Source organism: Bos javanicus, chromosome 11 (genome assembly GCF_032452875.1).
Source record: "Bos javanicus breed banteng chromosome 11, ARS-OSU_banteng_1.0, whole genome shotgun sequence".
In the NCBI taxonomy this organism is placed as follows: Eukaryota; Metazoa; Chordata; class Mammalia; order Artiodactyla; family Bovidae; genus Bos; species Bos javanicus.
This window is the reverse complement of record NC_083878.1, coordinates 80,740,472-80,764,679: the sequence shown is the minus strand read 5'-3', so window position 1 is coordinate 80,764,679 and position 24,208 is coordinate 80,740,472. Positions and strand designations below refer to the sequence as shown.

At 36.1% G+C, this 24,208-nt stretch overlaps 1 protein-coding gene across 1 annotated transcript in view; it reads right to left on the bottom strand.

Annotated features, from left to right (window-relative positions):
* Positions 1–24,208, bottom strand: part of SMC6 (structural maintenance of chromosomes 6) — a 74,441-nt gene that overhangs the window by 22,460 nt on the left and 27,773 nt on the right. The window contains exons 7-20 of the mRNA XM_061433254.1: positions 23,255–23,335; positions 22,447–22,548; positions 18,311–18,430; positions 18,111–18,209; positions 14,850–14,996; positions 14,338–14,426; positions 13,486–13,650; positions 12,914–13,092; positions 11,394–11,598; positions 8,227–8,341; positions 6,511–6,671; positions 3,454–3,589; positions 2,335–2,415; positions 1,076–1,246 (exon numbers count right to left, since the gene is read on the bottom strand). Coding sequence (XP_061289238.1) covers positions 1,076–1,246; positions 2,335–2,415; positions 3,454–3,589; positions 6,511–6,671; positions 8,227–8,341; positions 11,394–11,598; positions 12,914–13,092; positions 13,486–13,650; positions 14,338–14,426; positions 14,850–14,996; positions 18,111–18,209; positions 18,311–18,430; positions 22,447–22,548; positions 23,255–23,335 — 1,851 coding nt within the window. The remainder of the gene's footprint in view (positions 1–1,075; positions 1,247–2,334; positions 2,416–3,453; positions 3,590–6,510; positions 6,672–8,226; positions 8,342–11,393; positions 11,599–12,913; positions 13,093–13,485; positions 13,651–14,337; positions 14,427–14,849; positions 14,997–18,110; positions 18,210–18,310; positions 18,431–22,446; positions 22,549–23,254; positions 23,336–24,208) is intronic.

The window sequence follows — 24,208 nt, the reverse complement described above, 5'->3', positions numbered from 1 at the left end:
CATGAAATTAAAAGACACTTGCTCCTTGGAAGCAAAGTTATGACCAACCTAGACAACATATTAAAAAGCAGAGACATTACTTTACCAACAAAGGTCCATCTAGTAAAAACTATGGCTTTTCCAGCAGTCATGTATGGATGTGAGAGTTGAACTACAAAGATGAGTGCCAAAGAATCGATGCCTTTGAACTGTGGTGTTGGAGAAGACTCTTGAGAGCCCCTGGGACTGCAAGGAGATCCAACCAGTCCACCCTAAAGGAAATCAGTCCTGAATATTCATTGGAAGGACTGATGCTGAAGCTGAAACTCCAATACTTTGGCCACCTGATACAAAGAACTCATTCATTGGAAAAGACCCAGATTCTGAGAAAGACTGAAGGCAGAAGGAGAAGGGGACAACAGAGGATAATGGTTGGATGGCATCACTGACTCGATGGACATGCGTCACAGAGTCAGATACAACTGAGCAACTGAACTGAACTGAACCCTAGAGTTATTGAGAAGAGGTAGGACAAGAGAACAGATAAGCACAGAGACAGAACAGACAGATAAATATCCCTGTCTCTGACCTAAAAGAAGAAAATATCCCACAAAATAAAAAGGTAACAAAAGCTGTAACCTTCTCAGGGGGTGGGGGGGAGAAATTTGGCAATTTATTTTCTGTAAAGGTGTGAGGAGATTATTTAATTCTGATTGATCTAATGATGAAAAGTTGGTGTACATCCCAGTTTTATACAGCTTTATTTACATTTAGTCATAAATTCTGTTAGAATATTATCTAGCAGGTGTGAAAGTCAAAGTCGCTCAGTTGTGTCCAACTCTTTGCCACCCCTTGCAACCCCACAGACTATACAGTCAATGGAATTCTCCAGGCCAGAATACTGGAGTAGGTAGCCTTTCCCTTCTCCAGGGGATCTTCCCAATCTAGGGACTGAACCCAGGTCTCCCACACTGCCGGCAGATTCTTTACCAGCTGAGTTACCAGGAAAGCCCTTCTAGCAGGTATACTGCAAATGTAACTGAAAAATAAATCAATAAATACATACATATATATATATCAGAATAACAATACATACCTTAAGTGGATCTGCTAGCTCTGAGAGCTGATTAATTTTCTGTTTAATTTCATCATACTTGTTTTCTGCTTCTACTTTCAGGCTTTTAAGATGTTCCATATTTTCTTTTTGTTGTTCCATATTTTTCTCAACCATTTTCATCTTGATTTTATTTTCTTGAGCTTCATCTTCCTGGCAACATTTACAGAGCATATAGAATTAATTCAAATACTTAAGTTATCCAACAGGAAAATAATATAATTCTGGAAAAGGAGAAACTATAGGCTACAAACAAATCAGATTAAAGACAAATACAAAGAACATTACGATATTTTCATACCCTTACTGGTAAATTAGAAGGTAGAAGACTATAGGTTAAAAAATAGAAAAGGATTACATTTAGAAGACAAACTATTTTATTGTGCTTGAGGTCATAATCAAAGGGGATAACTTTTATTCTCACTTTTTCTTTCAAAATATAGTATATATAAATATATACCTTATGCCAGACAATGTATCAGATGCAGACTGACAAAAATAAATAAGACATACAACTTTAAGAAATTGAGTCTATCAACAATAGGAATTAAAGCAGAAAAACACTAAGGGGAAAACCAAATTACTAATACAAATTGGAGACAAGTTCTTATTGAAGTAAAGCTCCATCAGTGCAGTGACTTGATCTGTTTTGTTTACTGTTGTGTCCTTCAGCATTTAACATGATGCCTGGTACAGAGTAAATACTGATTTACTCTGAATGAACCAGGTGAATACTGATTCATTTTAACAAGACTCTGCAATCTATTTAATTCACTACTTATTGCAACTTGGGGAGTTAAGCTGAATGTCATAAAAAGATGCCTAAGAGAACAAATACGCGGTGAATAAAAACCATTAAACTTGGAAAAAGGAAAACAGTTCAAAAAGACCAACTACAACTGACTAAATGATATCACTAATACTGGTACTGATTAATTATGAAAAATACTATGCTAGGTAGTTTGAACAGTTACTGTTTAGATAAACAAGCTCTGACAAAGATTTATTACATGTAGAAGAAGACAAAACCAATTACAATACATGGAAGTTATATGTACAAAATATTAAGGAACTTGAAGGTCATACACCAGGAAGTTTCTAACTTATTTGTAAATGGAGATAGCAATCATAAAAAGTAGCCTCAAAAAGGTTATTTTTAAAAATCTTGAGACTAGATTCTCTTAACCTAAGTAATAGTTTTATCTTTTACATTACATTTAAGTTGAGGAAAAGAATCTTACCAAGGTTGCAATATCTACAGACTGGTGTTCTTCTATATTCTCAAGTTCCCGAATTTCAGAAATACTTTTCCTTATTTTCATCTTTTGAAAAAAAAGGTATTTAGATTTTAGTAACATAAAAATAAATGAAAAATAGACACAAAAACCCTGGAAAGGATGTATTAATCAACAAAATTCTACTCTGGTTTATATTACAGAAGGATTCCACAGTTAAAGACACATTAGTACTAAAAGAACTAAAGAAAATTATATATAAAGTCTGTATCAATCACCATTATTGCTAATCAACTCTCATACAAAGCAGATAGAAGTATTTCATTTAGCATTTAAAATGAAGACAGTATGACAGTGTTGCATCCACAGAGACAGTGTTTTCTTGAAACATCCAGTCTAAAGTGCTAGAATGATTATCCCAGTGGTTCTTAAAGTCCAATCCCAGTATCTCCTGGGAGTCTCAGAGACTCATTCAGAGGGTCCATTAGGTAAAAACTATTTTCATAAAAACATTAAGGCATTATTTTTTTTTTAGATCACTTTTACTATCTAGTTCTTCTAAGTGTACAGGAGGTTTATAACTATAATGTGCAATACACTAACAGACTGATTATAGAAGCTGATATGATAGGTTAGGTGAATTTTATTATGCCAGATATCAGAGATATAGAAAAATATAAAAAATGTCAATCTTTTTACTAAATCTTTCTGGCTTTGGAAACTAGCTATTTGCCATAAAAACGTTATTTATGTTAACACATAATGTACTTATTATTTTTAAATTAGTTAATAAATATTCTTAAATTTTGCATTAATTTTTAATAATAGGAATACTGATAAAACCCACACAGATGAGGGCTCTTTTAAGACTGTAAAGGGGCTTGAGGCCAAAAAATCTGAGAACTACTCATCTAACTCAATGCATGCTGCTAAGTCACTTCAGTCATGTCTGACTCTGTGAGACCCCATAGATGGCAGCCCACCAGGCTCCGCCATCCCTGGGATTCTCCAGGCAAGAACACTGGAGTGCATTGCCATTTCCTTCTCCAATACTCAATGCATGGTAAGACCTTAAAAATAACTTGCCAATGATTAAGCTGAGAAAACAAAATGATGTTTTCTTACCTTTAACTCTTTGTAATGCAGTTGGTACCTTCTGAGAAGTTCTTCATTGCATTTAATATCCTTTTGAAGGGTAGACAGATGTTGCTGAAGATTTAATATCTGGGCTTTCTTATTTTCAACTTCATCCTCCAAGTCACTTAATAGAAAAGAGAGGGTAAAAAAATACTTTAAATCTACTTCTGAATATTATAAATATTTAGATCTTTACAAAGAAAGCCTTATTTGTAACAGAGTTTTGCCAAACCTTATGCAGTTAAACCAGTTCTCTATTCCTAACAAGTAATTCATAACATGGAAACATGGAGATTTCAAAAAACATCTTTTAAACTGGAATTAAATTTTACTTATTTCATTCATAAGTACTTATGATCTACCTGTGAAAGGTACTATGCACAGTGATAAGCAGAGGTAGAAAAAGAATTAAGGCAAGAAGAAATTAAACAAAAAGCCTAAGCGTCAGGAAATAAACAATAATATTGAAATGTGAACGGGATACCGCACTGCATGTCCACACCACTATGGGAACATAAGAGCAAGTCTGGGAGAAGAGACAACTGATGTGTGTTCTCTGAAGTTTTCCCCAGCTGCAGCAACTGGAGGAGAAGACGAAAAGAAATACATGAAGCGAGAAACAGACTCCTGCATTTGTGGTGGTGAATAAACACTACGAATGTGTGGGGAGAGAAAGGGGAAGTGAGGAGGACAACGAAAGAGGTGGAGGATAAGGTCAGCAGATACCGAAGCCAGAAGGGTCTCCACACCAGCAGAGGCATCTGCCTTCAGAAGTGATCTTTTTCCCTGCCTCACTGACCCAAGTACCTGTTCCAAAATCGTGTGCCTGGTGGAAGAGAACCACCTGTGCAGTTAAGAAGAGCTTTTCTCTGATAAAAAGTGTATGCCAGATTTCACTAAAAGCATATTTTCCCACAGTTTAACATCTCTGAATTCTAAAATCATCTTCCAGTCCCTGGTTCAACTAGCAATATTTTTATTTTTTACTTGTATACGGAATAACAGGGCATTTTAAATCTGATGTACTATTATTATAGCCATGCTACCTGGCGGAACTTTCAAAATTAAAAAAACAATCAGTAAATGTTGAATGAATGATAAACAAAAGAGCAAATGAGAGAAAGAGGAGAGTACTTTTATATTTCTGGTAAAAACAGGGCCAGACACAAAATCTTTTTCAGGGAAATCTTTCATCAACGGGAATCTGCTAGTGCTGAGTTGATGGGGCACAGAGAAGCATTCTTCATATCTTCATAGTATGAGAGGGCATTAGGGAAATCAATTATTCTGTAGTCATTTGGTAACTGCTATTAAGTGATCAATTTATGTAAATCAAAAAATTTTAAATATTAAATTATTTCTTTTAACAAATACTAAGGCTCATTTAACATTATTAAGTACTAAAAATAATGTAATTATTTAATGTTATTAAATATTTTAAATTGGCCCATAAATTTTATGTTAATAAAACACTAACAATGACTATTAAATTATTTTAAAATCCACATATCCTTTGACTCAGCATTTTTACTATTTAGAATTTAAGCTATGCACATCCTTTCAAAAGTATGCCAAGACACACATGTTCTCACTGCAGCGCTGCTATAGTAAGAGAAAACTGCAGACAATGTCTCTGTCCATCAAAAGGAACTGGTCAAGCATCTATTACAGGGCAGCTTTACCTGTGCTGATATGGAACAATCTCCAAGATTTAATTGTTGCTGTTTAGTCGCTAAGTCACATTTGACTCTTTTGCGACCCCATGGACTGTAGCTCACCAGGCTCCTCTGTCAATGGGATTTCCCAGGAAAGAATACTGGAGTGGGTTGCGATTTCCGACTCCAGGGGATCTTCCTAACTTAGGGATCAAACCCGTGTCTCCTGCATTGCAGGCAGATTCTTTACCACTGAGCCACCAGGGAAGCCCTGCCCAAGATATAATATTGAGAGACAAAAAGCAAGACATAGAAACCATATGCATACTTATACACAGCACAAATGTGTGAACTTTGAAACATTATGCTAAGTGGAAGAAGCTGGACACAAATGGATGCATTTTATATAACTGCATTTATATGAAGTATCCAGAGTAAACGAATCCATAAAGACAAATCCAAAAATAGAGTAGTGGTTGCCAGAGGCTGAGGGTGGGGAGGAATGAGGGAACAACTGCTCATGGGCAGGAGTTTTCCTTCTGGTGTGACCAAAATGCTTGGACTGAGATAATAGTTATGGCTGCACAAAAATCTCTCAATTGTACACTTGAATTATATCTCAATTTCAAACTGTTCTGGAAATAAATATAAGAAAGTACAAGTATATAAACCATTCCGGAAATATATGTAAGAAACTGTTAAAGTATTACCTTACTTTTGAAAGAGAGATGGGGGCAAAGGGCTTCACTTTTCAATGCATACATTTCTGGACTGTTTGAATTTTCTCACCATGTGCATATATTACTTTTAATTATTTTTAAAATGTCAATAGGGACTGTCGGGAAATGAGATTATGAGTTACTTTTGTTTTCCAATTTATATTTTTCTGTATTTGAAAAACACCAGTGAATTGTTTTTAAACTTCCAAATATCAGACAACTACTATACTTGTTCAGGTCAAAACAGATGACACAAAGTATCATAATAACATTGTATTTTCAATCAATAAAGTTCATTAATGTGAAAAACAGTTTAAAAAAATAAAAAAACAACAAAGTTCAGGGGCTTCCCTGATGGCTCAGTGGTAGAGTCCACCTGCCAATGCAGGAGACACGGATTTGATCCCCCGATCTGGGAAGATCCAACCTGCTGTGGAGCAACTAAGCCCACAGACCACAACTACTGAAGCCTATACGCCCTAGAGCTATGCTCTGCAACAAGAGAAGCCACTGCAATGAGAAGCCCATACACCCTCAGCTAGAAAGTAGCTCTCTCTTGCCACAACTAGAGAAAGCCTACCTGTAGCAAAGATGACCCAGCACCGCCAAAAAGTAAATAAATCAAAAGGAAAGGGTGGGAATAATACAATAAAGCTACATTGCATACCAACCTTATTTCAGAATCCACATCTCTGCTTAGAAACTTAGGTCTTGTATATTCAGATGAATAATAACGCCCTGCAAAAACCTGATCACCATCAGCAGTAAAAGCTTCTCTACAATTCTTGGGTGGCTTTTGGGATTGCATCACTGCACGAGCTACAGAATTATTCTAAAAAATATAGAGGGAAAAATACATTTTTAAAATATGCCAAAGCATTTCCACTGTATATAATTTCAAAATGTTACCTATCACTAGTTTAAGATTCAATTATTTTTGTTTAAACATTCCAATGAAATAATTCCATGAAGATAAGTAGAATTTAAAAAACTGTTTTCAAGATTCAAAGAATTAAACTAAGTCTTAAAAACATAGGAAACAATGTTCTATGACAAACTGACATATTTTATTTTTAAATTCTAATACTGCTATCCATTAAAATAAAAAATCTTAAGTACCTTTTCATATAATAATATTTACCTTAGAAATCTTATTTTTCATAGAAAAATGAAATCTTACTTTTTTCTAAATGTCTTTTACACCCTAGAAAAGATGAGTGAAGAGCAAATTCCAAGAAAAGATTAGTACACTGAATTATGTAGGGAAAACCTGGAAATCTTTAATATTTTACTTCCTAGAGGAAGTAAGGTGATTAGGCTTATTGCAGCCATGAAATTAAAAGATGCTTACTCCTTGGAAGGAAAGTTATGACCAACCTAGACAGCATATTAAAAAGCAGAGACATTACTTTATCAACAAAGGTCCGTCTAGTCAAGGCTATGGTTTTTCCAGTGGTCATGTATGGATGTGAGAGTTGGACTATAAAGAAAGCTGAGCGCAGAAGAATTGCTGCTTTTGAACTATGGTGTTGGAGAAGACTCTTAAGAGTCCCTTGGACTGCAAGGAGATCCAACCAGTCCATCCTATAGCAGATCAGTCCTGGGTGTTCATTGGAAGGACTGATGTTAAAACTGAAACTCCAATACTTTGGTTTTTTTTTTTTTTTTGGGAAACTCCAATACTTTGGCCACCTGATGCGAAGAGCTGACTCATCTGAAAAGACCCTGATGCTGGGAAAGATTGAGGGCAGGAGGAAAGGGGGACGACAGAGTATGAGATGGTTGGATGGCATCACCGACTCAATGGACATGGATTTGGGTGGACTCTGGGAGTTGGTGATGGATAGGGAGGCCTGGTGTGCTGCGGTTCATGGGGTTGCAGAGAGTTGGATATGACTAAGCAACTGAACTGAACTGAACTGAGGCCTTATCAACCTTTCCTGGAATAGATCTTTACAAGGGGACTTCATTATTTTCTTTCACGTATCTGTCTAAAATATCAGAGGGCCAAGCCCACAGATAATTACAATATGAACTTGCAATATACATGTACACATTTGGATGACTGCTATCATTGCCTCTCAGATTCTATTAATGAGAAAACTAGACTGTATTAATTACAGATTTGTTTTGAATTTCCTTGTCCCTTCTCAGCAAATTTATACCAATAGATGAAACACAACACTGGTGATACAATCTAACAAGTACACAGAAATACATATGCTGATAAAGAGTAAACATTGATTTATTTTACAGAGCTAAAAGGTTTTTGTTAAGAAAAATAATTCATAAAAGATCAAGTAAAGTACTTAAGTAGAATTTATATAACCAATTTAAGTTTAGAAAATTTAAAAATAATATAAAACACAGGAAGCATCTGGACTTACTTTGATTAGCAGCACTGTCTCTATGCTTCGCATGTCAATCAGGCTATTTGCAACAACTGCATTATCTATTTCTAACGCTGTCAGAACTGTTGGGTACTCTGGATGATATGCAGCTCTAGGAGACAAAAATACATAAGGATTAACTTACCCAACTTTAATATTATATATATTGAAAGTAAAAGTGAAGTCGCTCAGTCGTGTCCTACTCTTTGTGACCCCATGGACTATAGCCTACCAGGCTTCTCTGTCCATGGGATTCTCCAGGCAAGAATACTGGAGTGGGTTACCATTTCCTTCTCCAGGGGATCTTCCCGACCCAGGGATCGAACCCGGGTCTCCTGCATTGGAGGCAGACGCTTTAACCTGTGAGCCACCAGGGAAGCTCTATTATATATATTAGATATATATTTTAAATAGGTTGAGGAAATGATGGATAATAACAAGACATGGAAGACATTTGAAAACACCTGTAATAGGCTTAATTTTATCTTATTAGCAAACATTCATTTCATACTAGGCGCTGTTCTAAGTACAGCTGATCCTTGAACACGGGTTTGAACTGCACATGTCCACTTATACATGGATTCTTTTTCAATGAATACAGTAGGTCCTGCAGTATCCATGCTTGTCTGAATCAGGAACTGTGGCTACAGAGGGCCGACTATGGGACAGGAGCATCTGCAGATTCTGACCAACAGAGGGCCCTGGAATCAATCCCCTGTGGATACCAAAAGACAAATGACCGTGCTGGCTGATTTAATTCTCAGAACAACTATATGAGATAGGTAACATTATTATACTTTTTTTTCAAGTGAAGAAGCTTCAGATAGTTTAGCAAGTTCCCTGATGTCATAAAGCTAACTTAGAGGTCAGTCTAGGATTTAAACCAGGCAGCTCAGTTCTAGAACCCAGATTCTTAATCATTATATTCTGTCACCCCCTGTAACTAATTATTACAATTTCCTTAAGTCCTATACTGCTACCACATATACATAAAAGTCAATTAATTAAAAGACATGGGGAAATGGCAATGGCATTCATAATGCTTAGTTCTAGAATTCCAAAACAAAATACGTGTGTGTGTGTGTGTATGTTTTTCACTTAGTTATTAATTCACCATGTACTTTCTGAGCACCTACTATGTGCCAAATGCTGTTCAGAGGATGAGGAGATAGGAACAGAACAGACTATATCCTTCTCCCCATGAAGCTTACAGTCTATTGAAGGGAGAGAGAAAAGCAAGAAAAAGTACTTTTTCACACAGAAAAGGTCAGGAAAAGCCTTACTAGGATAACAATGAGCAGACACCTAAGGGAATGGGAGTCACATTAGCACCCTGAAGAAGAGTATTTCACGCCAAGGGAGCAGCATTTGCAAAGACCCTGAAAATGGCTGTTGGAGAAGCCAGGAAGTTGGTATGCAGTTGACAAGCAGTGTGGCAAGTGTGTCTGGACACGAGGACAGGACAGAAGGCAAGAGGGCAGATCATGTAAGCCTGAGAGGTCGCAGCGAGGCCTCAAGAGGATGAGAACACACTTCGGCAAATACTGCTGATAGGTCAAGTCAGTGAGTAGCAAGGAAGGACTCCAGGACCAAGCCAAGCAAGGCTCGCTGGTGCCTAGACAAGAGCTGTTCTGGGATGTGATGAAGTTCTACAAGCTTGACTGGTAAGGTTCAAGGAAGAAGACAGAAATGAGTGACAGAGACGATTCTTCTAAGCAGTCCTTCCTGTAAAATGAGGCAGAGAAACAGGATAGTAACCTTAGGACAGAGATCAAGCGGAAGTAAAAGCAAAGATAGGATAGAATGGGGTGGGCGCTGTAGAAATGTCAAACAATGTCAGTGAAACAATGAAGGGAGGGAGGGGAGAGAGGGTGGGAAGCAGGAGTCTAAGAGGGAGGGGATGTGGAAGGGAACTGTGGTAAAACATACACTCTGGCCAGTCCACTGAGAGCACAGGTTCTATGCTGGGGAGGAGCAAGTACTTTCAAGTAGGCATGTGCCACCGCTGGATGGGCTTGCTCCTACTAGCTCTAAAGCTCTCAGTCACAACCACCTCTTCCTTCTGCTCTACTGCCCTGGGATGTACTTCATATTTAATTTATATCACAATCAGTTGCCTGCTGACATGTGGTAAAATCAGTATAGGAGAACTAAAAGTAAGAAGGAATAGTAGCGATAAGGGGTCAATCATGAGACAAGGAAAGGACAAGTATGAAACAGGCTCACGCAACAACAAAATGGAGAAGCCTAAAGAGGGTGAGGACAAAGGAAAAACCGCACATCAAACTCCAGGCAAGCATGACAAGCCTCAGTGGTAGGAGCAATTACAGGACAAAATGCTTTGATGATCCTAATTAAGCTTAGAAGAAATCTTAATAAAACATGATTTCTAAAGCCAAGTAAAAGGAAAAATACCACAATCAAATTAAATATGGAAAAAACATGCTTAAAAAAAGGGCATCTTTCATGTCTCCAAATATAAGACTTAATTGAAAGAAGCAAAAATTGTATTCATTAGAAAAAAATGGGAATGGGAGAGGAAAAAAAAATTTTAAACTGTAATCTAGTAATAGGAAAATATATATACAGAGGAATATATATACATGTAGGAAGATATACCTTACATATATATCACATATACATATATGTGTGTGTGTGTGTGTGTAAGAGAGTAAATTGTTAGCTAGCTAGCAGCTAACAAAGAGGCCAGTTTGGGTATGGTGCCCTTGAGGTTTGTTAGGGTCAAAGTAAACAGTCAAACAAAGATCAAAGAAAACAACCACAGCTCTTTATGGACTCTGTAAACCACCTCTAGTTGAACTGTGACCAATAAGTGCCACAGCTCTGCTGTACACCCTCCTTTTTAACATGGATAGGTATGCACCATTTTATTCCTCAGTACAATTTCTAAGCCACACAAGGTCTATTTCCTGGTATGTCTCCCACAACAGATCTCGTGTAAGGACCTCAAAGGCAGGGAGTATCTCTCATTTATTGATCTATGTATCTTCAATGCCTAGATTCAAATTAAAGATGTAGCTGATGGAATTTTTACAGATCAGTAGTGTAGACATGGTTAACATTAAAAATGTTCTAATTCTTTCTGATCTTGTACATGACTAAACAAAACCAGAACAGTTTTTAAATAATTACTGATGCCTTACCTGTGTCTTACATCATACATCTCATTCCGAAACTCAGAAACTATTATCTGTGGCCGTGAGGTCCCTGGTGAATAAAACTTTTTCATCAATGCCTGAAGCACTCTTTCATCGGCATGGTTATGGCAACAATAGGCTTGAAGAAGTCCTTTTAAGCAAGATTCAATAGCCAAAGCAAGCTCAGGGTCCCGAAGATGAATGCAAGCTCCTAAAAATGAGAGAAAGCTATTAAAATGCCCGTTAAATACTTGAAACATTAATGTAACTATCTTTGTATGAAGTGATAGTCACTCAGTCATGTCCGACTCTTTGTGACCCCATGGACTGTAGCCCGCCAGGCTTCAGTGGGTTGTCATTTCCTTCTCCAGGGGATCTTCCCAACCCAGGGATTGAACCTGGGTCTCTCACATTGCAGGTGGACTCTTTACCAACTGAGCCACCAGGGAAACTATTATCTTTGTATAACAGTTCATAAATGACTTTAAAATAGTTTCATACTAAGCAATTTAAATAATATTACAGATCTTATTTTAATCAAATGGGAAATTCCCTCATCCCACTGGATACACTGGGGGGAAAACACCGAATCCTATGAAAAGCTGTCTTGCTCTAATGTAAATCAACAGTGTTTTTCCTTTGTGTAAACTAATTCAGCCTCTGAATGGTTTTGAAAATCAAGCCAAAAGGGTTATAGACTCTACTGTTTAATGCGAAACTGATTAATATTGAAATTTTAGATTTAGAGACGGAAAAAAATACCTCACCTATTGAAATGGATCCTGGTATAGAGGTATACACATATCATTTAAATGAAGAGACATTACTACAATACTTAATGCAGTATATAATACTGTACTAAAAATGTATCTGTAGCATCATTTTCACCTAATGATGTACAGAATTAAAAATAACTCCTCAAAACTCAATGTATTTTTTAATAACTATTTTTTTGATGTGGACTATTTTTAAAGTCTTTATTGAGTTTATTACAACATTACTTCTATTTTATGTTTTGGTTTTTCGGCCATGAAGGAATTGAACCCACAGACCTGCACTGGAAGGTAAAGTCTTAACCACTGGACCAACAGGCAAGTCCCTCAATTGATTTTTTTCTCATGTACATATGAGGATAGTTAAATAATTCCAGATTTATATTTGAAAGAGAACTCAAAAATAGTGTTGTCCAATCTAAATAGAAACTTCCTACTAATCAATTGCATGCAAATTAGTTTATTGATTTATTCATTCAGGAAAAAAAATCAGAACCAGATTATTTAACTCTATAGCTACTTTTCCTTTTCCTAAGTTCTCTTGATTTTTTTGTGCTTAGAAGATACCAGAGGAAAGTTACAAAGCTTAAAGTGATTTTATCATTATTTCTTAGAATGTGTACAAAGTCTACACATAACTACATGGTTCTTTGATGACAGAGCTTAAAAAAAATTATATTCAACAGACTCCTTCCTGAAAATAAAAATACATTTCTAATTTTTATGATATCCTGACTAACTGGTGACAAATACCTAATGGGCCTACAGGTTTATAGGTAAAGTGTCCCCGTCTGTAGGCATCATCTATGGCTTCAAGAAGAGCTGGAACGTGAGGGCCAAATCTTTTGAGTCGATCAGTTTTACTATCTTTCAATTCTTTCAGTTGCCTCTGGTTAAAGTTCAGTGTAGTCTTCACATCTAACTCTTCTCTCCTAAAAAATACAAGTGGAAAAACAGAATAGGTACATGAAAAGGTTATACAGAAATATCCAGACTTTTCCCCTAACACCTGCATACCAATAAATGACACAGCTATCCTAAGCACTAAAGGCAGATTCTTTATTTGAAAACAATTGTGTTACCAGGAAAAAACAGTCAGAAGACCACTAAAAATAATGCAACAGTGACAAAAACAAGAAAACCCAGAAACTGTCCAATTCTACAAGTTTAGAAGTTTTATTAGGAAAGTGATTTTGAAAGATACTTTAATAATACTTTATTATTATGAGAAAGAACAAAATAAAAACCAAGTATTTTATTTTCATAAAGAGGAAAACTACATAATTTTCAAATAACTGAAAAAATATAAGGATGTAGACACTTACTTAATCCTGGTATGTTCTTCTTTGTCTTTTTCTATGGCTTGCTGAAATTGTTCGATCTCTTGATTGACTGAACTTTCCTGATCTTGTAAGGCCTTTATTCTCTCTTTTAACCAAGATATTTTTTTTTGCCTTTCCAACCGTTCAGGTTCCAAAGACTGATCGGCACTAAGAGTAAATAACCCAAAGCGGAAATGTTAAGTTAAAAGCCTAACACTGTAAAAAACATAAAGCGATGTAATAAAATTTCTCTGCAGTAGTAGAGAAACTTAATGGTTGTGGGGGGGAAGAAACAGGGAGTTTGGGAAGGACGTGTATACACTGTTATATTTAAAATGGATAACCAACAAGGACCTACTGTACAGTACGTGGGAACTCTGCTCAATGTTATGTGGTAGTCTGGATGAGTGGGGAGTTTAGGGGAGAAAGCCACACATGTATATGTATGGCTGAGTCCCTTTACTGTTCCCCTGAAACTATCACAACACTTAATCCACCATGTGTGTATGTGTGTGTGCATGTTAAGTTGCTCAGCTGTGTCCGACTCTTTGTGATCCCATGGACTATAGCCTGCCAGGCTCCCCGGTCCATAGAGTTCTCCAGGCAAGAATACTGGAGTAGGTAGCCGAACCCCTCTCCAAGGGATCTTCCTGAACAGGGGATCAAACCCGGGTCTCCTGCACTGCAGGCACATTCTTTACTGTCTGAGCCACCAGGAAAGCCCGAATTGACTCTACCTCAATACGAAACAAAAAATTAAAAAAAAAAAAGAAAAGAAAATACTTCCTCCATTTCACTTGGATTACTTTATTACAAAATGAGGTAAAAATGAAAATTGCAAAGTAACTACCTTACCTTTTTTTCAGTTCTTCAATTCTTCTGCAGAGCTGCTCATCATCTTTCTTTAATGCTTTATACTCATTTAGGTAACGATTATACAAAACCTAACAAAAAATCAGACACACTTCAGTAAAATAAAAAAACAAATACTCCATTCAAGTTCACTTCTGCCAAATGGTCAAATCAAAGGTTGAATATATGCAGAAATATATACTTAAACGAAGTACATATATGGCCACATGAAATCGTAACATTTTTTAAAGCCCCAAATCAACATAACTACAAAACCTCTACTTTTAAAAATAAACAAACAGTATTGATATTTGATATGATGAAGTTTTTAATGGGCTTCCCTGGTGGCTCAGACAGTAAAGAGTCCACCTGGAATGCAGGAGACTCAGGTTCAATCTCTGGGTCAGGAAGATCCCCTGGAAAAGGGAATGGCTACCTACTCCAGTATTCTTGCCTGGAGAGTTCCATGGACAGAGGAGCAGTATTTATATTTGATATGAAAGTTTTTCTCTCACCTCAGCTTCATTATAGGCCCTTTTCTTAGAAGTAAGATCTGCTTTCAGTGCCATACATTCTGGCGCTCGTGCACTTGTCTCTTGACTAATCTTTTCTAGTTTATCTTGAATGTCTTTGTATTTTTTTTCTGCTTCATTAAGTCTGACCTTTAAGAAAATTAACATTGTTGGAATATATTTTATTTTTCTTCAATAAACAGAAAAGTTAAAAAAATAATTATATATGGTTCACATTTCAAATAAACTTAATTTTGCTTTAACTAAACTCTATAGACAGTAATTAGATAAATGTAACTATATAAAATGCTAAAATATATATATTTTTTATTGAAGTATAGTTGATTTACAATATTGCATTAGTTTTAGGTGTACAGTAAAGTGATTCAATTATACATATACATATTCATTCTCAAGTTTTTTTTCCATTATAGGTTATTACAAGATATTGAATATAGGTTCCTTATGCTATACAGTGGGCTTCCCAGGTGGCCCAGCGATAAAGAATCTTCCTGCCAAGGCAGGAGGGATAACAGACACAGGTTTGATCCCTGTGTCGGAAAGATCCTCTGAAGTAGGAAATGGCAATGAAAATGCTCCAGTATTCTTGCGTCGGACATAACTGAGTAAGCACACACATACATGCTATATAGTAAGTCCTTCTTGCTTGTCTATTGTATATAGTATGTTAATGCTAATCTCACACTCATAATTTACTCTTCCCCCTCCCTTGCCCCTCTGATAATCATAAATTTGTTTTGTCTTCTATGTCTATGAGGTGTTTCCGTTTGGTAAATAAGTTCATTTGTACTGTTTCTTTTTTTCTTAGATTCCACATATAACGTCTGTCTGTCTTAGTTCACTTACAGTATGATAATCTCTAGGTCCATCCACGTTGCTGCAAATGGCAGCATCTCATTCTTTTTTATGCCCGAGTAATATTCCACTGTATATACATACCACTTCTTTATCCATTCACCTGTTGATGAACACTTAGGTTGCTTGCATATTTTGGCTATAATAAATAGTGCTGTGAACACTGGGGTGCATCTGTCTTTTCTGGATATATGCCTAGGAGTGGGATTCCTAGATCATATGGCAACTCTATCTTTAGTTTTTTAAGGAACTTCACTGTCTTCCATAGTGGCTGAAAGAATCTAGATTCCTGTCAACAGTGGTAACAGGAGGGTTCCCTTTTCTCCACACCTTCTTCCACCACTTATTATTTGTAGATTTTTTGATGATGGCCAATCTGACCAGCATGAGGTGATACGTCATTATAGTTTTGATTTGCATTTCTCTAATATTCTAAAATATATTTTAATCTTAAATTCACATTTAGTAAATGTAAAGGGAGACAGATACAATTTAGCAGAGAAACAACCATGCGTGTGGATTATACAGTTTGGATGCAATAATGCTTAAGTAGGGTATGTATATTTCTAATAGTGAAAGCACACAGGAAGAACTCACAGGTCTGTCAGAAAAAGTCAGGAATGCTTTCAAAGCAGCATTTAAGCTGAAACTTAAAAAATGTTTCAGATCAGGGAGTAGCAAATTTTTTCTAGAAAGAGCCAGATAGTGTATCCTTCAAGCTTTGTGGGCTGTAAAGTATCTTTCATAGCTATTCAACTAAACATGCTAAGTTTGAAGTGTCTGGAACATCCAGGTAAAGACAGGAAGACAGATATTTAAATCAAGTGCTCAAGATAAAAGTCTAAATAGGAGATATAGATTAGGGATTGTAACTATGTAAGACATTTAGGAAACATTATATAGAATAATAGTGTATTTTTATTATGAAGACATCAGCAGTATAATCTGTATGTTTTTAATAATAATTAAAGTTGGTTCAGGTGTTACACAGACTAAACAAAATTCATCTATTTTCAGTTTTAAATTAGGTGAGTACAAATTTAAAGTCTGCTTTAGATACTATTTTTTTCAGAAGCCTTCTCTTTAATAGTTATGCTATAATCTATAAACAAGTATATACTATACAAAAGGTTTTTATGTAAGATATGGTGGGAAGAATATAAATATAAATTAAGACAATCCATACTCTAATGAAATTTACCACTTACTACACAGTATAATACTTAAATACTCAAGCAGAGCAAATACCTACAGAACTAAGTATCATCCAGCCTCAAGATTCTCCTTTCTTCATTTGAAAAAACACGGAGCATTTATTACTAAAACTGATTTCACTTTTAGATTGAGAAAATATCTAAAGAGGAAACCAACAAGGTCTTCCCCAAGGACAAGCTATGAAACGAAGCTGAGAAAAATCGAGTGAAAATTTCAGAATATTCTCTCAGAAATGGAAAAAAGTAAAGTGAGAGAGGTGGGTGGGGTTGAATTTCCATTTACTAGCTGAAGATTGAATAAGAAATTCAGCCCAGAGATCACAATGTACTGCTTTCACCATTTCTGTTACTTTTACACACTCCTCTATTACCTTTCATGGATTAGTGCTATAGCTCTTAAAAGGAAAAACACTTATCTGCTTATCTTAGGGGTAGACAGGAAAAAGCAAGCTGGGAAAGATTACACGCTGTAGTATAACCAAGCCTGGCAGCCAGAAGCTCATAAGCTAAGTAGAACAAAATAGTAATATGCAAGTCAGTCACCCTGAGTACATGGGGGCTCCTATAAAGAAAGGTTAGATCTATTTCTGGCAAGACAGCAGAGAACTCCACAGTGGTGGCTATAAAACCTTGTGAACATACAAAAAAAAAAAAAAAAACAAAAAAACCACTGAACTATAAATTTTAAATGGGTGGACTGTACAGTATATGAACTGTATCTCAGTAAAGCTGTTAAAAGAGAATGGGAAGGGACTTCCCTGGTGGCCAGTAGAAAAGAATACGCCTTGTAATTCACGGGACACAAATGTGATCCCTGGTCAGGGAACTAAGATCCCACATGTCATGAACAGTTAAGCCTGTGTGCCACAACTACTAAGCCTGGGTGCCACAACTACAGAGTCCATGTGCTACATGGAAAAGATCCCGCACGATGCAATGAAGATCCTGGGTGCCACAATTAAGACCCGATGCAGCCAAATAAATAAATAAACAAATAGAAAATAACTCCAGAATTGTGTAAACGTAACTTTTAAAGAGAGAGAGAGAATGGAAAGGTAAATATATAAGTGCGTCTGCTCATGGTACAAAGGTCCATGTGGACCCTCAACAGAAAATCATTCCCGTATTTACCACTCAACCAACTTCTACCTCGGTATAAAAAAAGTGTAATCACCTGCTGCTCCTCCGTTTTCCTCTCAAGTCTAGCAGCACGATCTTCTCCAATTTTGATGTTATCTCTGATAGCATTCAATTGCTTTTCAATTTCATTGACCTAAAAATAAATTATATAGCGAGTCACATATAAGACCAACTATAACCAAGTATATTCTGCATATTACAAATATGTGTGAATAATTAATTAAGTGAAATTACCACTGCCCAAGCCATTTCATGTTTCAGGTATTCCAGGTTGGTCTTCATTGTACTTAAGCCAGCGATATTTTGAAAACGTTCTTCTTTCTCCAAACACTGGCGCTTTAGTTCACTAAGTCGCTTTAAAAAAAAAAAAAAATTTCTTACTAACACTAAAAAGACAGACTTTCTGCCAATATATTTCTTTTGAACGCATTGCCTAAACAAGTACTGAAAAAGATCTGCTAAGCAATTATTTCTTTAATTAGAGCAGAAATAAAAATATTTTTGTTTCTTTGGTATACTTTTACTATGTGCAATAGTTTTGTTAATTTCTGCACTCTAAAAACGGCTAGTCTTCAAATGAGGAAGAATGAAGGAATAAAAGTTTCAAGGCCACACAAAAACTCAGTTTTCTCATTTTCTCTCAATTCCCTATCTGAGAGACAGACTGCGTGAAGTATACCACTAGATCCATTTCAATGATACTGGAAAGGTCAAAAGAAATTTATTTCTAAAAATCAAATGTTATATTTTTTCTCATCAAAATTTTCTCTTAATAATTAATCAATAAAATTATGCAAAAACTAACTACAGTGATATACGAACAGCTTCTAAAGCTGCACACCTGACTGGAGAGCCTCTCCTCTCCGTTCAGAGTTTCTGTGTTCAAATAGGGACTTCGCTGTGGATCTTAGTGTGTTTCTCTATCAAAGTCACTTTCCCATTCTTCAGGATTATTTCAATCCATTATCACTCTCCTCAAACCTCATATACCTACCACCCTAATCCCTCACTCCTCCCTAATGCCTATTTTCATAGAATCCAGAAGCTGTAGAAAGCAAGCTCTTACAGCTTTCAACAACCTGATATATAAACTGAAAAGCAGTCTTTTCCTCCAGCTAAAAAGGAAGAGGTAGCTTCATTATACTTAAGACCAGTCCCCCCTCTTATTTGGATCCTGCCCAGTCCCTCTTCTGCCTTCTCAATTCAGTTCAGTCGCTCAGTTGTGTCTGACTCTTTGTGACCCCATGGACAGCAGCATGCCAGGACTCCCTGTCCATCACCAACTCCCAGAGTTTATTCAAACTCATGTCCATCGTGTTAGTGATGCCATCCAACCAGCTCATCCTCTGTTGTTCCCTTCTCCTCCTGCCTTCAATCTTTCCCAGCATCAGGGTCTTTTCAAATGAGTCAGTTCTTCACATCAGGAGGCCAAAGGATTGGAGTTTCAGCTTCAGCATCAGTCCTTCCAATGAATATTCAGGACTGATTTCCTTTAGGATTGACTGGTTGGATCTCCTTGCAGTTCAAGGGACTCTCAAGTCTTCTCCAACACCATACTTCAAAAGCATCAATTCTTCAGCACTCAGCTTTCTTTATAGTCGAACTTTCACATCCATACATGACTACTAAAAAAACTATAGCTTTGACTAGAGGGAACTTTGTTGGTAAAGTAATATCTTTGCTTTTTAATATGCTGTCTAGGTTGGTCACAGCTTTTCTTCCAAGGAGTAAGCGTCTTTTAATTTCATGGCTGCAATCACCATCTGCAGTGATTTTGGAGTTCAAAAAATAAAGTCTCTCACTGTTTTCATTGTTTTCCTCATCTGCCCTCTGAGGGGGTCTAAATTAGTTGATTTTTCATCCCATCTTTTCATCTTTTTTCCACTTATTCCTTTTCATTGACTCCTTTCCAGGATCACATTTAAATCTTTACTTATCTTTTCCATTTACAAACAAACTCAACAATTTCCACCCCAAGGCACCACCTTTTTCTCTAAAAGTGGTTTCCCCTTTACATCTAAGTTTCATGAAAATTATCTCCAGCTCCTCCATTCTTCCTGGTTTTCAGCCCCACAAATCTGGCTTTTGTTTTCACCACTACCCTCCATGCTCCATGTAACACTGGCCCAAACCATTTCAAAGCTCTTTTCCATCTTACCATGGCCACTATTCTAACTTACCTCATCGTCATCATTTGTTTGGACAACAATACCTTCTTTATTGATCTCTCTATGTATATTCTGTCCTTAGAGTAGTTCACTCTCTTCTGTAGCAGAGTGATCTACTGAAAATATACATTCAGTCAAGCCATCCACTTTCATGTGTTGTACTGCCCTTAAGTTTCAAAGCTCCCCTACAACCTGGCCTTCTAACTCTCATTCTTGTGTTCCTCACTCTAGACAATGTAGAATTCCTGCAGCTTTTTAAAAACACCAAATGCTCTCTTGCCCAAAACTCCATCTGTGCTTATTTCTTGGAACACACTTCCTCACTCTCACCATCCTTTGTCTGTTATTATTCACCCTTCACGTCTTACCTGAGGCATTACTTACTTAATAACTACACCCCTCCCACTGTCCCTGACTTGCCCCTTGTTGCTAGTAACCTATTAAAACTAATCTTTAACTCCTCTAGGAGCACTCACCATACTCAATTATTTACCATGTGCTTTCTGCTGCATAGTTAGGTACATGACCCCAAGAATCTTGTTAGGTATTTACCGCTATACGGCCACGGCCAAAGCACAATGCTAGAAGGCATGCGATAGGAACTCAGTATTTGATGGCTGAATGACGTCCAGTTTCTAATCTTCACGTTCTATTTCTTTTCTCCGACTTATTTTTATTTGTATCTCCCACTGAATCCTTTCCTGATTGCTTTTTAAATAAAATTTTTATTGAAGTATAGTTGACTTACAATGTTGCATTAGGTCACATTCCACTTCTTAAAGGCTAATCCAGGGTTTATTTTGAGAATCTAGTACATTTAATCAATCAGAAAAAAACTTCTTACAAAGTGCATATTATACGTAAGAAACTCAGCTACATGATACAGGGACATACTTCTTAAACTTCATAAACAAATTACTTTCAATTGCTGATGACAAAGTATACCGTGAAGAAAGTGGGTATTTAAACATCAAGCTATTTAAAGCAAACAAATTTCTTCAAAGTCCTGATCCATTGTTTTTAAGATAATATACATTAATATATATTATGCATATTTGTCTGAATATGCATTTCCTTTCCCCAGTAATAAACACTGATATTCAAAGAACATGTACTATATCAATTCTATGGCTTATAGCACCTCCTTGCACACAGTATCACATACCTCAGGTTCAAAGCAATAATGTAGGAATAAAAATAAATATACTCATCCTGACTTTTTCAGTTTTCACTTGGTGAACCATATAACTATAAACCCAATTTTAAATATGTATTCCTCAAAAATTTGAAGTAAAAAGGTCAGTGCAACATCTAATAAATTTAACTTGGGTCAATCATTAATAAAAGTGTGTCTCAAAAGAACATACTATGAAGTTGCTGAAAGCAATTAATTGCATAAAACTGATTAAATGACAAAAGAACAAGATACAGAATCAAAGAAAAACTACTGGGACTTAAAGTACTAGATAAACAGCTGAAACATAAGGCACTAAAAGAATGTTAACATCTAATGAACATAATGAAGAGTCATCTATAATTATAAATGCTGCTGCTGCTGCTAAGTCACTTCAGTCATGTCCAACTCTGTGTGACCCCATAGACGGCAGCCCACCAGGCTCCCCCGTCCCTGGGATTCTCCAGGCAAGAGTACTGGAGTGGGTTGCCATTTCCTTCTCCAATGCATGATAGTGAAAAGTGAAAGGGAAGTCGCTCAGTCGTGTCCGACTCTTAGCGACCCCATGGACTGCAGCCTACCAGGCTCCTCCACCCATGGGATTTTCCAGGCAAGAGTACTGGAGTGGGGTGCTACTGCCTTCTCCAATTATAAATGCATATTATGTTAAATACCAGCTGAGGCTCCTGCTTATTTTCCCATCAAAAGAAATATAGTTTTTAAACTACTGCCCAGTGGGAATTAGTGACACAGTATTATGGAAGCAACTAGCCATACAGCAAGGGATAAGTAGGTTAGATACTGCCCTGCCCTCCAGTCTATGATTAAGACATGGACATACCCATTATTATAAAACAAAAAAAGCAAAGGCTAATACATACCCTGAAGGTAAAAAACACACAAAAATGTTACTATTTTTATATAGGTACACATATATAGATACATCGGTATATAATTTTATAATACCATTTACCTGGTGTAAGAATTTGACTGATTTCAAAAAACAATTGCATTAAGTGCTTACAAACCTCTTCTCCTTGATTTATCTGCTCTTTTGTTCTTTCTTTTGTTTCCATAATATATGAATAGTCTTCCTTCATTTGTTCAAGTTGGGTTGCTTTCATAAAGAACTAAATAAACAAGAAAAATATAATTAGGAGTTTGTAAACTTCCATGTGACTATGAAAAAAAAAGAATCTGGTCTCTGAAAACTAAACACAAACACAAAAGAATACATTTTATTTATGTATACAAATTTACTTAAAGTGCTACATTCAAACATACATGTTTACTTGCAAAAGTTCTTAAAGCCTTGTGAAAGAAAACTCATTTGGTGTGACGATAATACCATTCTGAATTCTCATTTTCACTGTTCTTCCATTATTTAAGCGAATATTAAAACAGAGAAAACATTCGTATCCTTGATCTCAATGCACATAATTTTTTAGCATAGCAAACACCAAAACCATTCAAAATTCACACTGCAAGCTGCAGTAGTAGTCATATATTTTGTTGGCTTTTTAAAGAGTACTAAATAACCTAATGTTTAAAAGTTATTATGTATATACGGTCACTCATTCCCTTCTATTTCTACAAATATAAGTTTTAGAATTCACTCTCAGAATTAAAAGCCAAAAAAGTCCCAGCAAGGATTTATCAGTAAAATTATACTTCCACCTTAATTTTCTAAATTAGTCATACAATATTACCTTATACAGTGGCTTAAAAAAATACTTGGTATTTACTATATGACCAAGATTAATGCTCAGTATACATGCTTAATTTATAAATGTCTTCTTTTTTAGGTAGGTTTATGTTTATTTCAGTGCTTCTTACTTTGTACTTGTCTCCCTCATTTTTAGACTGCAAGAACTGCTTGCTCATCTCTTGTGTTAGAACAGAAACCGGATTATCTACCTGAAACAAACAAACAAACAAAAGATTATCTTTAAATATTTCATTTTAATGCCTTAAGGAGAACTGAACTAAGATATCCATTATAAGTGACCTATGCTTCCATCAGGAAGGCTAGGTACTAGCCGGAGGTTAGAGCATTAAATACACAAAAAGAAAATCTTAGAAACTTTTAATGAAAAGAAAATATTTCAAAATTTCATGGTAGTGAAACAAATACTACACCTAAGGCTGATTCATGTTGATGTATGGCAGAAACCAACACAACACTGTAAAACAATTATCCTCCAATTAAAAATAAATACTACAGCCAAAATTAAATATTCTCCCATTACATAAGGATATAAGAACTTTCTAAACAAGTGTTTTTATTAGAAAGTTTTCATTCCTTCCACCTGTTTTATAGATACCACTCCTGTGCTACTGGTTAACCATCAGATTACAAAGTTGGAAGTTCTCTAGAGTGTAAGCAGCTGACTTGGGCTTTTATTTGGCTGTCTGAACATTCTATGTAGTCTCAGGCAAGTTAATTACTTCCTCCAACTAAATACAAAAAGTCCGACTCCATTACTTCTCATCAGAATTAAAATGACAAGTATTGTTTATTTTTTGTACAGCATTTCTTCAGATTTCTTATTTCCTGTTATTTCTTCATGAGGAATTAAGAATTTTTTTTCCTACTTGTTTCAAAAAGATTCACAGTCATTTCCCACTTATATCTTTGGTATTAGTTTGTGTAACTAAGTCGTGTCTGACTTTTATGTGAACCCCATGGACTGTAGCCACCAGGCTCCTCTGTCCATGGGATTTCCCTGGCAAGAATACTGGAGTGCGTTGCCAACAAAGTCAGAAATAATGTCAGAAAATAATCTTGTT